Genomic DNA, 17,254 nt, shown 5'->3' with positions numbered 1-17,254 from the left:
ACTCTGTGTGCTAAAGCTCATGTGCTCTGCTTATGGGAGGGCTCTTAGCCCTTATTCAGAATCTCTTTACTCTTCCTTTACACATTAATCCTAACATACTAGAATATTATTCCTGAAGATATGTAAGGGTGAGAAGTTGGACTGCCTAGCAAGGCATACTGAAGCAACGAGACATACCTATCAAAAAGAAGAAAATCATTCAAAGGAGGCCCAAGAGTTCTATGGGCTGTACCCCTTGGTATGGGGCTCTTGCATAATCATCCCCCACAAAAACTGACATTCACAATGATGAGTCTGATTCATCTGCAAAGTTTCAAATAACCTAGTGTCTGCTACTCAGTAAAGCAGGAAAATGTGTTGTGCGTTTTAGAAAGTTTTTGATTCTCAGGGTCAAAATCAGGAAAATTTTGATGCTACAGTTGTCTGGAAAGGTCACCTGAAAGGTCCCATGGAGACTCTCACTCTTGCAAAGTTCTGCAAAGTAAGGAGTCCCTGTGTGCCAACTTGGGCATTTGTCCCACTGGCCACTTTCTGACGTGGTTGTGCATTAGGCCTCTTCCCTATCTCCTTGTGGTCCAGATGATAGCCCAGCTAAAGTGAAGGGAGAGAGGCAGGGGTGTGGAGAGACTGAAGCTGCCATCTATGGGAATAGTAACTGAAGACCACCAGCTCATGTGTAGCCCTGAAACTGAATTCTGAGGGAGCCCTCTGAGGTGAGGGCCAGGACATTTAGGCCAAATACAACAAATTAAGGAACTTCAGTCGTGTTTTGGACTGTCCCTCTTTCCCTTCTTAGAGTACAGTGCACGGTTGAGAGAGGGCTCTGAGAACTGCCGTCCAGAAGCCTATTGAATTTTCCTTCACTCAGCCTTTCTCAGATCCATTTGTCGGTGGAAATTTTGCAAGGGGGTACCTAACACACCTCTGAACCCAGTGGGACAGTAGCAGTTTGGGAATTGCTGCTTGACATGTAGTCACTGCCCACATAATGGGTTAGGGGGGCACTAGGGAGCTTGGAGGGGGGCACTCTTGGCCCTGAAAGCTGCTATCAGGGAGGACAAGCAGCTCTTGCCCCTAAAACACAGCTCTTGGTATGCTGGCTTGAAGTGGGGGCTGAGACAAAGAACCAGGGCTTAGGAATGAAGCTCAGGTGCCCCCCCGTAGAAACGGAGCACCCATCCCCTCCCCACACCAACCCTTGGCAGGCACAGCTCATGCACGAATCTCCTGTCTGTTTCAGCACACTGCCGCTGGTGCCGAGGGTGGAGGCCAGTCCCTGGTCTCACCTGGCTCCTGCCTAGAGGACTTTCGGGCCACCCCTTTCATCGAGTGCAGTGGTGCCCGAGGCACCTGCCACTACTTTGCAAACAAATACAGTTTCTGGTTGACCACAGTGGAGGAGAGGCAGCAGTTTGGGGAGTTGCCTGTGTCTGAAACGCTGAAAGCTGGGCAGCTCCACACTCGAGTCAGTCGCTGCCAGGTGTGTATGAAAAGCCTGTAGGGTGGCACCTGCCACTCTGCCCCTTGCCCTCCCCTGCCCCTCACAACAGTCACCTCACAAACCTGAATGGTCTGAAGAAGGAAGGCCTGAGCCCCTTTGCCTATCTGTCAAGTTGTACATTGGAGTCTCATTTGGGCTAGACTACGGCACACTCGTCACCCCAGCCCTCGGGTCCAGAGAGATGAGCCCACCCTGCTGAGATCTGCTGTCCCGTTTCCGTCAAGCTGGTGCTACTGTTTGATTTGGATGATTGTGTGACTATTCATGGCTACCTCAGAAAGATTTGATGGGCCACCACTGCTAGCTTTCTCCTCACTGTCTTGATCGAAAATCTCTCCCTAATCGCTAATCAGTCATTTCTTCATGTACAGAGGTCAGCACACATTATTTGGCTTCATCAGAACCCAGTGTTTCCACACTTAAATTATCTAAGCGAACATTCATGGATGGCTCAAGTCTGCACAGGGCAAGTCCTCACTGTTCAAGGAGGCCCACTGTGTCTAGGCAGGCAAGAGAATTGAAATGAGGTGCCACCCAGTAGCCCAGGGTGAGCTTTAGCTCTCTCTAGAATGAGCAAGACTGGGCCCCATACAGCTTAAGGAGGCTTGAAGTCCAGCTGCTGGGTTGGGGTTGGTGGTCATTAATGGCATATGGTCCTAGACAAACCGTTTCCTCCTTGCCGGCTCCCCCTCCAGCCAGAGACAGAGGACTTGGCCTGGTCCAAAGTAGAGCAGAGGATGCAACAAATGTGGCCAAGCCTATCAAAGGGAATGAGAATGACAGCCTTTTTTCCTGGGCCAGGAGTAGAGGTGTGGGTGGGTAAGGATGTGTGAATTTTGCTTTTGACTCCAGGAACACAAAGGTAAATCCCACATCCCAGTTTCTCAGAAGTCCCTGTTTATTCCAAATGCCATCCAGATGTGTGCAATGTGGCAAATTGAAGCTGCACAGTGTTGGTTTCCTTATATTCTGAGGATGTTACAGACTTTCTGCTAAATGGTTGCCCAATTGCTCTTTCACAGGTAGCCTATTAAACTATTTTAATATGTTTTTTTAAACCTCATAAAAATCTAGCACACTCCTCTTGAGCAGTTAGCAGACCTAAAGCAAGCCTGAATTGGCTATGCAGTACAGTGTATTCTGTTTGGGGGAATTTGTTTTAGCCATTTTCTTTAATTATCAGTTTCCCAGAACACTCTTAGCTATGTTGACATGAGGCAATTTCTTCCAGGTGATTCTGTTTCCTTAAGTATTATATAACCTGTGCCAATACAGACAAAGCATAATCAGTATAATCTGAATTATTATTATCTTCACCTCCTGAGTAATAAGCATGGGGTCAGTTTTGTACATAGCAAATAAAATAAATGAAATCGGAACATGTGACTCTTTTGATGCTCTTTTATGAAAACTTTCTAATGTCCATCTCACTGCAATTTATGAGTCCCTCTCAGAGCCTGAGAGGTTTCTGTTACTACCAAGTCGAACTCTATAAAAAAACACTGAGGCAGGAAAAAATCAGAAGATGATCAAAGTCAAAGGGCTGAAACAGTCCTCTAACGGTCAACAAACCCATTAGCTGCTTCAAGATAAGCCTATGCCTGCTTTTATCCCTGTCACACACTAGAGTTCAACATATCAAAGCATGATGTAGGTTGATAAAAATAAATAAATTTTTTGAATAAAAAAAGAGTTCAAGAAAGGCATTTTCATACTTCTGCGGCCTTAGGATCATTTGTAGATAAAATAAGAGAATGTTGGAGTCATTAAAAACAAATCCGAGCTCTGTGTGTGTGTGTGTGCATATATTTATATATGCATAAAATGCATCCTCTGGGAGGATAAACAAGAAGTTAATACCATTGGGAATTTTCAAGGGAGGAACTGACCTATCAGAGAGAGAGTCAAGTCACTGAATATAATTTTATATCTTTTGAATTTTGAACCATTGGAATATACTGGGGAAAAAAGAAAAACATGGAATCTAAGGAAACAAGTGAATTGGTTTGGCGCTAGCTTCCAGTTGTTGGCCTTCCTCAGGACTTGATTAAGGATTGGGGTGAAATGCAGGCAAGTTAAGGGAGCAAGGAAAGGAAAATGGGAAGATATGGCTGGGGCTTGAGGTTCATCCTCACAGGAAAGTTGTTAACAAAGCTAATTTGATGAATACATGCTTTAAAACCTATTATGTTGCTATTCCTCAAATGGTTTGGAATTGTATATGATGCACAGATTAAGTGTGTAATTCACCACATCAACAATTCTAAATATGGCTGTCAACCAAGTAGGGTATACTTCAAACACAATTTATTTTTAATTTACCAAACAAAAATCAACAATTTAAGTCACTGATGGGCAAGCTACAGCCTGCAGGCCAAACCCAGCCCTCCACCTGTTTTTGTAAATAAAGTTTTCTTGGATTACAGCCACACTCATTTACGTGCATATTGTCTATTGCTGCTTTTGCATGTCAACAACAGAGTTAAGTAGATGTGACAAAGGCCGCATGGCCTGCAAAGCCCAAAGTATTTACCGTCTGGCCCTTTACAGAAAAAGTTTGCTGACCCCTGATTTAAGTGATCATGATTTAAGGACAGGGTGACATCTGACAAAAGTATCAGTAAGAATGGGGACAGTGACCCATTAAATAGTAAGATTCCCGCAAATAGGAGGGAGATCTAGCAGTGTACATTTGACATTGTTTCTTTGACAAACATTTTGATATAAATTATAATTACTTAAACTACACAATCAAATAATTTAACAAGAACCTTTTCCTCCCTGATTCAGTCACTTTATTATTTGAGCAAGAGAACAGAGTGCTTCTTAGTATTTAGTCCAAAAGAGGTCACATCTGAAAGGATGAAGAACAGCTTAACCACCTTTTATCTGCTGGTGCTTGAAGCAAGCTGAGAGTTGCTGTCTGTCTTCCAGATGCCCATTTCCTCATTGCAGCAGCTGAAGACTTGCTGTAGCCATGTAAGACAAGCTGGGAAGCAATGAACTCCTCCTCATCTGTCTGCTCCTAGGCTCCATGATTGTTCTATTTCTTTCCAGGGAAGGGTTACTGTCATTTGTTTTGTCTTGTTTTTCTGAGAAACAGTGACTGGCTCAGTCATGATTGCTATTGAGTTTGTATGCTATTGGCATATAGGCACTTGCTGACTAGAAAAGTTTTATGTAATAAGTTCATGTTTTTATGGTGCCAGATGGAAGACAGACCTTCAAGTTGAGTTCCCAGGATTCTACACACTCAGAATCTCAAAATCTTCCTCCAGATCAAACTCCTCCAGTTGCTCAGTAGAGTCAATGAATTCTATCAGAATATGGAAATGAGTAAGAAGAAAAGCTTGACACTTGGGTTGAAGTAGTCAATCAATACATTACTCAGTAGTTAAGACTATGCATTTTTAATTGCTTTACTAAAGAAAGACTTGTGTGGAGGAGACTTACAATTAGAACTACTGCCAAGTATTAGAAATTCTCTATAAAGACTTAAAATAGCCAGACTTGTTAAATAAACCTAACGACGGTGATGTGGCCAAGGCTATGCAAGCCCTTCAAGATACCTTTGAATTATCGATGGCCTCAATTTGCTATCCTGAACCAGACCTTGAAAAAGCAATCCTAGTCATCTTGATTTTGCATGGAACTTTTGCAACGAGCTCATTTTCTTCTTTTATCATTCTTTGAAATTGGTAAATATCAGCTCATCTGAAGATTAAAATAATCAGAAGCACCATTTTTTGATCACTCCAGCTGAGTAGAAATTTTACTGTCCACAGAAAGCATGGGCCACAATTCCTTCTTTCTCATAAAACAATTGCTATACATGGGTCTGCTAGCTGAGAGCCACTGAACAACAGCTTACCTGCCCCAGTGGTTGTCACTTCTGGCTTGGCTGGAGGTACAAAGGGAGGCCAGTGTGATGGATGTTTCTGAACTAATTCAAACATCCTTAAATTCTCCTTCAGAATTTCCTGGGGAGATACCGAAACAGTTTTAAATACTGCAGAGTCACATTTCTAATTGGCAATCTTTGACCCCAAATCCTGAGACAGTGGTCTGCTGGTTGCCAGGTGAAAACAGGGGCCTAGAAAATACATGCATCCTCTACTTGAACCATCGGAAGACCCAGCCATCTTCAATTCTAGATACTGTTTGGCCAGGAAGGAAGGATATTGTGGGGAGTATCTGATGAAGGCCAGCACTCACTGCCTATTCTCCATCATGAGGCATAGTTCCTGTGCCAGATGCATGAGTCCAGCTCACTTTAGGGGTGAGATGTTCCTGAAGCATTGGTTCCAAAGAAATGTCAGTTAGTCAAATTAAATCTGTCCCAAGAGACTATTGCTACATATTGGCATGGTTTCAGTGGCAGTCCAACATGGATGATATATATCCTAATTTAAATGGCACAGTCTTAGCTGGGCACGGTGGCTCATGCCTGTAATCCCAGCACTTTGGAAGGCCGAGGTGGGCAGATCACCTGTGGTCAGGAGTTTGAGACCAACCTGGCCAATGTGGTGAAACCCTGTCTCTACTAAAAATACAAAAATTGGGCCAGGCGCCGTGGCTCACACTTGTAACCCCAGCACTTTGGGAGGCCGAGGTGGGCGGATCACGAGGTCAGGAGATCGAGATCATCCTAGCAAACATAGTGAAACCCCGTCTCTACTAAAAATACAAAAAATTAGCCGGGTGTGGTGGCGGGTGCCTGTAGTCCCAGCTACTCCAGAAGCTGAGGCAGGAGAATGATGTGAACCTGGGAGATGGAGCTTGCAGTGAGCGGAGATCATGCCACTGCACTCTAGCCTGGGCAACAGAGCGAGACTTTGTACCAAAAAAAAAAAAAAAAAAAATTAGCTGGGTGTGGTGGTAGGCGCCTGTAATCCCAGCTACTCGGTAGGCTGAGGGAAGAGAATCTCTTGAACCTGGGAGATGGAGGTTGCAGTGCGCCCAGATCCCACCACTGCACTCCAGCCTGGGTGACAGAGCGAGACGTTGTCTCAAAAAATAATAATAATAAAATAAAATAAAATAAAAGGCATAGTCTTACCAGAAAATTCTCATTCCACCTTTAAATGTGACATAAATACAGCTTTGCTGCATTCTAAAATGTAAGTATTGCCTTTAGAAAATAATTCTCTATTAATGAGATAAAACATTAAGTTTCATCACTAAAAATATCACTCCCTTGACATGCTAAGGATACTTCAAACCAAAATTTTTGTTCAGTTCCCCCGAAGTTATGCACAATTCCCCACACCTGACAGTTTCTTTGTTGCCTTAGTTTCTTTCTCTTGCAGTGAAGTCGTATCAGAGTAGGATTTTTTTTTTACTATGAAAAACAATCTTGAAAAGGAATAAAATTGAGTGACTTCATTTTTCAGACTAAGAAAAACATATAGCTTTACCTTCTGAACAAGGCTACACCAGTTATCAAAGTCTTTTTCTTCTTTGCAGAAAAATCCCTTGGGGAAAAGCAAAAGAACACAACTTAGAATTACCCTTGGTATTGCACAATGGAGCTGTTGGCCCAGAATTAGGATGTGGGCCAGTCTCTGTGGATGTGACTTCCCAGCAATAAAGGAGGAAGACTGCCTGGGCTTCTCTCTCTCCTAACTCACTGCCTTACCCAGACATACACATCACTCTCTCAAGTCTTGCTCTCATTCTCACCCTTGCTCTCTGTCCCTTTCCCTCTTTCCTCATGCTGTGAGATATTTTAACTTGAAGATCATCTTCAAAGTATAGGGTTAATTCCATTACTTTCAGTGTACAAAAATACACATCTCCAAAGAACATTCAATTAAGCCAACAAACAAAAGCCAAATAGTACTTTTAGCTAGAGGCAATACTTAAGAAGTTGGCATTGACCTTCAGGAAGTTATCTATCAGAACAGAGAGAACCATCAGTCTGCGCTTTCTCAACCTCAAAGCCATCCCAGAGTAGTGAAAGAATGGTTCACAAGAGGAGGACTCACAGCTCTTGGTCACTGGTATACTGACAATTGGATTAAACTGGAGGAGAGGATGCAGACAGGCCTCAGAACCACTGGCTACTTCACAGGCAGATGCCCCTTCAGTGTGTGTAGACACCAATCATACTTCTGGCGGAAAACCCTGCAGCTTCCTAGATTGTGTGCACCCAGGGCATCTTGCTCCCTTCTCTCTCCCTAGTGATATCCCATCTTCCTCCCTGTGCCTGGGTAGCAATAATTTGAGGACAAGAAGGAAACGGGGGAAAGATGATGATAATTAACATTTATAGAATGCTTACAATGTGCCAGGCCAGTGCTAAGTGCCTTACATGCACTGCACCTCATACAACCCCATAAGGAAGGAACTATTATTTTTCTCATGTTAGAGATGAGAAGACCGAGGCTCAGAAAGATTCACTCCTCCTAAGTGCATAGTTAGTGATATGGTTTGGCTGTGTCCTCTCCCAAATCTCATCTTGAATTGTAATAATCCCCATGTGTCAAGGGTGGGACCAGGTAGAGATAATTGAATCATGGGGTGGTTCCCCCATACTGTCCTTGTGGTAGTGAATAAGGCTCATGAGATCTGATGGTTTTATAAATGGGAGTTCCCCTGCATAAGCTCTCTTGCCTGCCACCATGTAAGACACCCCTTTGCTCTTCCTTCATCTTCCAGCATGATTGGGAGGCCTCCCCAGCCATGTGGAACCGTGAGTCAACTAAACGTCTTTCCTTTATAAATTACCCAGCCTCAGGTATGTCTTTATTAGCAGTGGGAGAACAGACTAATACAGTTAGTAAGTGGCAGAGCCAAGATTCCAACTGGAGCAGTTTGGCTTCAGGGTCCATTCCTTCCCCACTATATTCTACTCCCTCTAATGGGGATAGTGAGCAAACATACTCTTGCCTCCCTACCTAGCAATCTGGATAACTCCCAGGGAACCAATCTGTACACATCGTATCTCCTGGCCCACTCAACCTACGAATACCCACCAGTGCAACTGAAGGATCCAGGTTCAGGATGTTCATTCGCTGTGGGGACTGCAGGCAATGGAAAGTCTGGTCATTAACCGTTCCATTCTCTTCAGTGTCGACAAAGGTCTGGGTTGTGTGAGGGTCCAAGAAGATGAGCTCGTCACCTGTTTTGAAGGAGATATGCTTAACCTTCAAAGGACTACCAGTCCTGGCCCCACTGCTGTCGTTGGGAGAAGGCACTCTGGTTCTCTTAACCCCTCCCTTGGTGACAATGAGAATGGAATGACAGAAAGCCTGAAGCCAGGGTGAGCATGATTAAAGGAAGCCACTTGCGCCCAAATCTTATCATTCAATGAGAAGACGTGCCCTACCGTTTACATCTCCTCAAAGTCCAAGTCCAAAATGGAAAGTGAAAGGTTTGAGAAGATGTGGGAATGAGAGACCACAGATGGCATGGCAGGCTCTGTGAGCAGCAGTAGCAAAGAGGTGGTAGGTGGGGTCACCAGGTCGCGGGCCCAGGTACCATCAGGGAGCTTTCTGCCTCTTTTGACATTGGAAAGCATCTCAGGCTAGACCGCTGGTTCTTAGCCCCACGCTCAGAGAGCACCTCTGGTAAGGGAGGAGGTCCTGACCTTCAAAAGAAATGCTGACTTTTTATGAAATGGGAATGCTGACTCTTTATGGATGAGAAACCAGTGAGCTGACTTCGGGTCCTGATTAGCTAGCAAGCTAGTACTTATTAGCAAGTTAGTAAGTTCCTGTCAGAAAGCACTGCCTTCGTCACATTAACATCAGTACAGATACCGCTCACTTGGAAAATTCACTTTGACATGACTGACCTTGACACAAGAGATATAGTCTATGCTTCATTAAATTGAAAAAGTCTAGGCCCAAAATGACATGGGAGGAGTTTAGGATAATAAAATTTCTGCTTTGACCTGATATTCAAAGGGCTGAGAGTCCCTCTACTGTTCATCAGCCACAGGCTGAGGAGGCAAAAGTGCCTACAAGGTACCCCAGCCTCGCTGTTGGGGCCTGAAGGCCATCTGGTTCTCTGTATGCTCGGCTACATCAGGCGAGCAAGGAGAGATCTACCTGCTGCCAAAGACTGGGGTAGGGAGGGATGCCCCAAAGACTCCCTCCAAAATGGTATCCAGGATTTTGTTGGGCACATCCACGTTTCTGTTGGCAAAGAATATGCTTGTTTCTGAAGTCTCTTGAAAGGTTTAACATTTTTCTATCATAAGCCAAGGACAAACCACTTAATTCACTCTGTCTTAATTTTCTTGTTTTTAAACTAGGGTCATTGGGCCTGTTCTACTTGCCTCATGGTATATTACAAGGACCAGAAGATTTCACCTCTGTGAAATGCTTAAAACACAACACAAATAGAAAGTGGCCAGAGAATTATTTTACTGCAAATCAACAGTATTTCCCTACAAATGTATGGTTAAGAGTATCTAGAAATCAATCCCCCCATATGACTTGCTTTATGAAGGTCAAGGTAGATATTTTTCCCCTAGACCACAGGTAGGCAAGATCAGTGGTATCGAAAAAGCCACAGATTACACTAAAGAGCAACCAAGATGGCTAGAAGGAAGCCTACCTAAGACCACAGAAAGGTCTGAGGGAAAGGAAGTTGTAGGCAAGAAAATAGAAAGCCAAAACAGTTTTCGAACTGAGTCATCTGCTGAGATGTTTGGAGTTAAGGTGTTGGGAATAATAACATCTTCTCTGACTCTGACTTGGACCTTTTCCCATGGGTAGTATGTCTGTGTGTGTGGATGTGCATGGAGTGGAGCTTTACGAGCTGCATCTTTTTTTTTTTTTTTTTTTGAGACAGGGTCTCCCTCTGTGTATTGGTTAATACTGAGTGTCAACTTGACTGATTGAAGGATGCAAAGTATTGATCCCAGGTGTGTCTACAAGGGTGTTGCCAAAGGAGATTAACATTTGAGTCAGTGGGCTGGGAAAGACAGACCCGTCCTTAATCTGGGTGGGCACAATCTACCAGTTGCCAGGGTGGCAGGCAGAAAAATGTGAAAAAGAGAGACGGCCCTAGCCTCCTAGCCTACATCTTTCTCCCACGCTGGATGCTTCCTGCCCTCAAACATTGGACTCCAAGTTCTTCAGTTTTAGAACTCCGACTGGCTGTCCTTCCTCCTCAGCCTGCAGATGGCCTATTGCGGGACCTTGCGATCATGTGAGTTAATACTTAATAAACTCATATATGTGTATATATACAGTATTATATAAATGGAATATATATATTATATAAACGGAATATATCTATATATATTATATCTATCTATATATATATATATATATCTGTCCCTCTAGAGAATCCTGACTGATACAGATTTTGGTACCAGGAGTTGTTCTAGAGGAACAGAATATTAGGATGGAGTTCTTTCATTGGTTTTGGGGTTTCTGGAGTTGGCTACTTAATACGATTAGACCCAGAAATGCTAAGGACTCTACTTCTAATAGTATAGGGAATACTGATAGTCCTTGGTGTGGACTGTTTAGATAGTTATGCAAAATAATGCATTTGACACACCTGAATCATTGTTCATGAGAGGCAAGGAGTTCAGTGACTATACAAAATACAATCGACCATACGTGGAAAACCAAGGAACATAATGAAGCTGGTTGGTTGTGCCTAAGTTCAGTGGACAAAGTGATGAAGGAAAATGAACTCAGGGATTCCAACTCCAGGTTTCAGAAGCAGATATTGAACCTAAAATCTGCTAAGATTGCCCTAAGTGAGAGTCTTATCTCCTGTAGAGAAAGAGCTGAAATTGTGGAAAAACAGACACAAGCTCTTATCATGCGAGTGGCTGGCCTGCAACAAAAGATGCATGCACAGCCTCGCCAGGTGTCTACTGTTAAAGTGAGGGCATTGATTGGAAAAGAATGGGACCCTGCAACTTGGAATGGGAATGTGGGGGTGGACCCTGATGAAGCTGGGTACACTGAGTTTGTAAACTCTGATGAACGTTTTTTGCCAGAAGAAACAGCTTCCCCATCCCTAGTAGTGGCAACATCCCCTCCCCTGACCCATGCTGCCATCAGCCTTTCCACCTTTGACTGAGGAGATAAATCCTGCGCTGCCTGAAGCAACAGTGATGGCCTCCCCTGAGGCAGTTGCCAGGCAAGATAATGTGGATTCTCCTCAGGAGCCACCCCCAACACCTCTGTTTGCTTCCAGACTTCAGACTAAAGTCCTGGTGGGCTCCTGGAGGTGAGATTGAGAGTGTGACCCATGAGGAGGTGCACTATACTCAAAAAGAACTGCTTGAGTTTTCTAATTTATATAAACAGAAACCTGGAAAACAGGCATGGGCACAGATATTAAGGGTGTGGGATAATGGTGGAAGGAACACAGAGTTGGATCAGGCTGAATTTATTGATTTGGGCCCACTATGTTAGAGACTGCATTTAATGTTGCAGCTCGGGGAGTTAAAAAAGGTTCTAAATAGCTTATTTGGTTGGTTAGCTGAAATATGGATTAAAAGATCACCCACTGTGAGCGAGATGGAAATGCCTGATCTCCCTTGGTTTCATGTAGAGGAAGGGATCCAAAGGCTTAGGGAGATTGGGATGGTGGAGTGGATTAGTCACCCCAGCTGGGAGAGTCCAGAAGATATACCCTTGACCAATGCCTTGCAAAATAGATTTGTGAGGGCAGCACCTGCATCTTCAAAGAGTACTGTAATTGCTCTTCTCTGTATGTCAGATCTAACAGTGGGAACTGCAGTCAACTACAAAATTTAAATATAATGGGAATAATTGGATCCTGAGGTGGCAGGGGCCAAGTGGCAGCACTCAACCATCAAAGGCAAGGTGGGCGTAGTTACCGTAATGGACAGCAGAGGCAAAGCAATAGTCTGACTATTGCTTTCAGACTACTGCAATCAGAACAGTCTGACTCGTGTAGAGCTCTGGCATTGGCTAATTAATCATGGTGTTTCTAGAAGTGAAATTGATAGGAAGCCTACTGCATTCCTACTTAATTTATATAAGCAGAAAACTTCTAGGTCAAATGCATAAAAGACTAATTTGAATTACAAAAATGGAGACTCACAGCCCATCAATCAATTTCCAGACTTGAGCCAGTTTACAGACCCAGAACCCCCTGAATGGTCCAGAACCCCTCAGGTCCAGAACCAGAATTACAGACCCAGAACCCCTCAAGGTCCCCTTGAGGAAGGACCTCACTATATTACTGACAATTTATGCAGTGAATTGTTCTCCCATCCTTCCCCAAGGAGACCTCTGGCCTTTTAGCAGGGTAACTGTGCATTGGGGAAAGGGAAATGATCAGATATTTCGGGGCCTACTGGACACTGGCTCTGAGCTGACATTGATTCCAGGGAACCCAAAACATCATTGTGGTCCTCCAGTTAAAGTAGGGGCTTATGGAGGCCAGGTAATCAATGGTGTTTTAGCTCAGGTGCGACTTACAATGGGCCCAGAGGGTCCCCAGACTCATCCCATGGTCATTTCCCCAGTGCCAGAATGCATAATTGACATAGACATACTTAGCAGCTGGCAGAACCCTTACATTGGCTCCCTGACTGGTAGGGTGAGGGCTATTACGGTGAGAAAGGTTAAATGGAAGCCATTAGAGCTTCCTCTACCTAGGAAAATAGTAAATCAAAAACAATATTGCATCCCTTGAGGGACTGCAGAGATTAGTGCCACCATCAAGGACCTGAAAGACACAGAGGTGGTGATTCCCACCACCTCCCAGTTCAACTCTCTCATTTGGCCTGTGCAGAAGACAGATGGATCTTGGAGAATGACAGGGGATTATTGTAGGCTTAACCAAGTGGTGACTCCAATTGCAGCTGCTGTACCAGATGTAGCTTCATTGCTCGAGCAAATTAACGCATCTCCTGGTACCTGGTATGCAGCCATTGACCTGGCAAATGCCTTTTTGTCCATTCCTGTCCATAAGGCCCACCAGAAGCAATTTGCCTTCAGCTGGCAAGGCCAGCAATATATCTTTACTGTCCTACCTCAGGGGCATATGAACTCTTCGTCTTTGTGTCATAATCTTATTTGGAGAGACCTTGATTGCTTTTCACTTCCACACTGGTCCATTACATTGATGACATTATGCTGATGGGATCCAGTGAGCAAGAAGTAGCAAACACACTGGACTTATTGGTAAGACATTTGCTAATAATTTATTTCCCAGAGGATGGGAAATAAATCTGACTAAAATTCAGGGACCTTCTACCTCAGTAAAGTTTCTAGGGGTCCAGTGGTGTGGGGCCTGTCAAGATATTCTTTCTAAGGTGAAGGATAAGTTGTTGCAATTGGCCCTTCCTGCAACCAAGAAACAGACACAATGCCTATTGGGCCTATTTGGATTTTGGAGGCAACATATTTCTCATTTGGGTGTGTTACTCCGGCCCACTGAAGGGAAATCTTTCCAGTGGGCATAACTTTGAGCAGTGCACCTGATTGTGCACTTTGCATGGAAGGAGAAACAGCCACATGTGCGATTATATACTAATTCATGGGCTATAGTCAATGGTTTGACTGGATGGTCAGGGACTTGGAAGAAGCATGATTGGGAAATTGATGCCAATTTGGGGAAGAGATATGTGGATGGACCTCTCTGAGTGGTCAAAAACTGTGAAGATATTTGTATGCCATGTGAGTACTCACCAATGAATGACCTCAGCAGAGGAGAATTTTGATAATCAAGTAGATAGGATGACCCATTCTGTGGACACCACTCAGCCTCTTTCCCCAGCTACCCGTGTCATCACCCAATGGGCCCATGAACAAAGTGGCCATGGTGGCAGGGATGGAGGTTACACATGGGTTCAGCAACATGGACTTCCACTCACCAAGGTTGACCTGGCTACGGCCGCTGCTGAGTGCCCAATTTGCCAGCAGCAGAGACCAACATGGAGCCCTCAATATGGCACCATTCCTCGGGGTGATCAGCCAGCTACCTGGTGGCAGGTTGATTATATTGGGCTTCTTCCATCATGGAAAGGGCAGAGATTTATTCTCACTGGAATAAACATTTAGTCCACATATGGGTTTACCTATCCTGTACACAATGCTTCTGCCAAGACTCCCATCCATGGACTCACAGAATGCCTTATCCACCATCATGGTTTTCTACACAGCTCTGACTTTATGGCTAAGAAAGTGTGGCAGTGGGCTCATTCTCATGGAATTCACTGGTCTTACCATGTTCCCCATCAGCCTTATCCAACATCATGGCCCCATCAGCCTTATCCAACATTCCAAACAGACTCTGACCAAGGCACTTACTTTATGGCTAAGAAAGTGTGGCAGTGGGCTCATTCTCATGGAATTCACTGGTCTTACCATGTTCCCCATCAGCCTGAAGCAGCTGGATTGATAGAATGGTGGAATTTCATTTTGAAGTTACAATTACAATGCCAACTAGGTGACAATACTTTGTAGGGCTGGGGCAAAGTTTTCCAGAAGGCTGTGTAAGCTCTGAATTGGCATTCAATATATGGTACTCTTTCTCTCATAGCCAGGATTCACAGGTCCAGGAATCAAGGGGTGGAAGTGGAAGTGGCACCACTCACCATCAGCCCTAGTGATCCACTAGCAAAACTTTGCTTCCTGTTCCCCTGACATTAAGTTCTGCTGGCCTAGAGGTCTTAGTCCCAGGGGAAGAAATGCTGCCACCAGGAGACACAACGATTCCATTAAATCAGAAGTTAAGATTGCCACGTGGATACTTTGGGCTCCTCTTACCTTTACATCAATAGGCTAATAAGGGAGTTACAGTGTTGGCTGGGGTGACTGACTCGGACTATCAAGATGAAATCAGTCTACTGCCCCATAATGGAGGTAACAAAAAGTATGCATGGAATACAGGAGATCCATTTGGGTGTCTCTTAGTATTACCATGCCCTGTGATTAAGGTCAATGGGAAACTACAACAGCCCAATCCAGGCAGGACTACAAATGGCCCAGACCCTTCAGGAATGAAGGTTTGGCTCACTCCACCAGGAAAAAAACCATGACCTGCTGAAGTGTTTATTGAAGGCAAAGGGAATACAGTATGGGTAGTAAAAGAAGGTAGTCATCAATACTAGCTACGACCACGTGACCAGCTACAGAAACGAGGACTGCAATTGTCATGAATATTTCCTCCTTCTTTTGTTAAAAACATGTTTGTGCATGTATACACTTGTACTCAGAAGATATTCTCATTTTATTTCCTTTCTCCTTTATCATGTGACATAAGATTTATTGACTTCACATCAGCATTTAAGTATTGTTAAGTTTACGTAATAGTATTTGGGTTGGGGATTGGTGCGTTTCCAGTTGTACGAAGCATAGTTGTATTATGTTAGACAAATTATGACCTTATTATTGTCTTTATTTGAAGATGATGTATGATCTCAGGATATGTATATGTGTACCAGTTGACAAGGGGTGGACTTGTGATGGTTAATACTGAGTGTCCACTTGATTGGATTGAAGGAGACAAAGTACTGATCCCGGGTGTGTCTGTGAGGGTGTTGCCAAAGCAGATTAACATTTGAGTCAGTGGGCTGGGGAAGGCAGACCCACTCTTAATCAGGTGGGCACAATCTAACCAGTTGCCAGGGCAGCAAGCAGAAAAATGTGAAAAACAGAGATGGGCCTAGCCTCCCAGCCTACATCTTTCTCCACGCTGGATGTTTCCTGCCCTCAACATCAGACTCCAAGTTCTTCAGTTTTGGAAGTCAGACTGGCTGTCCTTGCTCCTCAGCCTGCAGATGGCCTATTGTGGGACCTTGTGATCATGTGAGTTAATACTTAATAAACTCCCCTTTATATATATTTTTATATTTATATATATGTATGTGTCTGTGTGTGTATGTAACATACACACACATATATATGTATATATATTCCATTAGTTCTGGCCCTCTAGAGAACCCTGACTAACACGATCTGTCACCCAGGCTGGAGTGCAGTGGTACAATCTTGGCTCACTGCAGCCTTGACCTCCTGGGCTCAAGCAATCTGCTTGGAAGTAATCCCCATCTCAGCCTCCCAAGTAGCTGGGTCTATAGGCATACGCCACCACATCCAGCTAATTTTTTGTATGTTTGGTATAGACGGCATTTCACCATGTTGCCAAGGCTGGTCTCGAACTCCTGAACTCAGGCAATCCACTGGCCTTGGCCTCCCAAAGTGCTGGGATTACAAGTGTGGGCCACCACACCCGGCCACAAGCTGCATCATTTCTGAGAGTGCTTATAAGAGATACAGTACACTTAGGTAATGGCCTCCAGCTCCATCCATGTTGCTGCAGAGGACATGATTTCATTACTTTTTATGGCTACATAGTATTCCATGGTGTATATGACACATTTTATTTATCTATTTTATATATTTATATATATAATATATAATACTTTGTATATGCATATGTAATACATTATATATATTTTATATATACATTTTATTTATGTTATATATTTTTATACATTTTATTTATTTATATATTTATATATACATTTATTTACGTATACAATGTATTTTTTATATACATTTATACATTTTATATATTTTATATAAAATGTATATGTAATAATTTGTATATGTATATGTAATACATTTTATATATATTTTAATATATATTTTTAATATATAAAATGTATATGTATGTATATATGTATAAATGTGTGTGTGTATATATATATGTGTGTGTAGAAAGAGAGATAATACACTTTGCAGAGTCTCTGGAATGGGACAACTATTTAGAAAATGGCAACTTGCATCTCTTCCC

The 17,254-nt window shown here is 43.5% G+C and overlaps 2 protein-coding genes across 9 annotated transcripts in view; one reads left to right on the top strand and one right to left on the bottom strand.

Moving 5' to 3' along the window:
- COL4A6 (collagen type IV alpha 6 chain) overlaps nucleotides 1-2,887 on the top strand; it is a 298,746-nt gene extending 295,859 nt beyond the window's left edge. For 4 of the 5 annotated variants that reach the window (XM_010358971.2, XM_010358974.2, XM_010358973.2 and 1 more), the window contains one exon: nucleotides 1,241-2,887. In XM_010358971.2, coding sequence (XP_010357273.2) covers nucleotides 1,241-1,501 — 261 coding nt within the window. In that variant the 3' untranslated portion in view covers nucleotides 1,502-2,887. The remainder of the gene's footprint in view (nucleotides 1-1,240) is intronic. The other variant, XM_010358969.2, reaches the window with a different exon arrangement.
- Nucleotides 2,888-3,786: 899 nt separating this feature from the next.
- Nucleotides 3,787-17,254, bottom strand: part of ATG4A (autophagy related 4A cysteine peptidase) — a 71,310-nt gene continuing 57,842 nt past the window's right edge. For all 4 annotated transcript variants that reach the window (XM_030934019.1, XM_010358975.2, XM_010358976.2 and 1 more), the window contains 4 exons: nucleotides 8,479-8,624; nucleotides 6,919-6,975; nucleotides 5,373-5,481; nucleotides 3,787-4,817 (listed from right to left, as the gene is read on the bottom strand). In XM_030934019.1, coding sequence (XP_030789879.1) covers nucleotides 4,747-4,817; nucleotides 5,373-5,481; nucleotides 6,919-6,975; nucleotides 8,479-8,624 — 383 coding nt within the window. In that variant the 3' untranslated portion in view covers nucleotides 3,787-4,746. The remainder of the gene's footprint in view (nucleotides 4,818-5,372; nucleotides 5,482-6,918; nucleotides 6,976-8,478; nucleotides 8,625-17,254) is intronic.

Source organism: Rhinopithecus roxellana, chromosome 7 (assembly GCF_007565055.1).
Source record: "Rhinopithecus roxellana isolate Shanxi Qingling chromosome 7, ASM756505v1, whole genome shotgun sequence".
NCBI classification, from domain to species: Eukaryota; Metazoa; Chordata; class Mammalia; order Primates; family Cercopithecidae; genus Rhinopithecus; species Rhinopithecus roxellana.
This window is presented reverse-complemented; position numbering and strand designations above follow the sequence as displayed.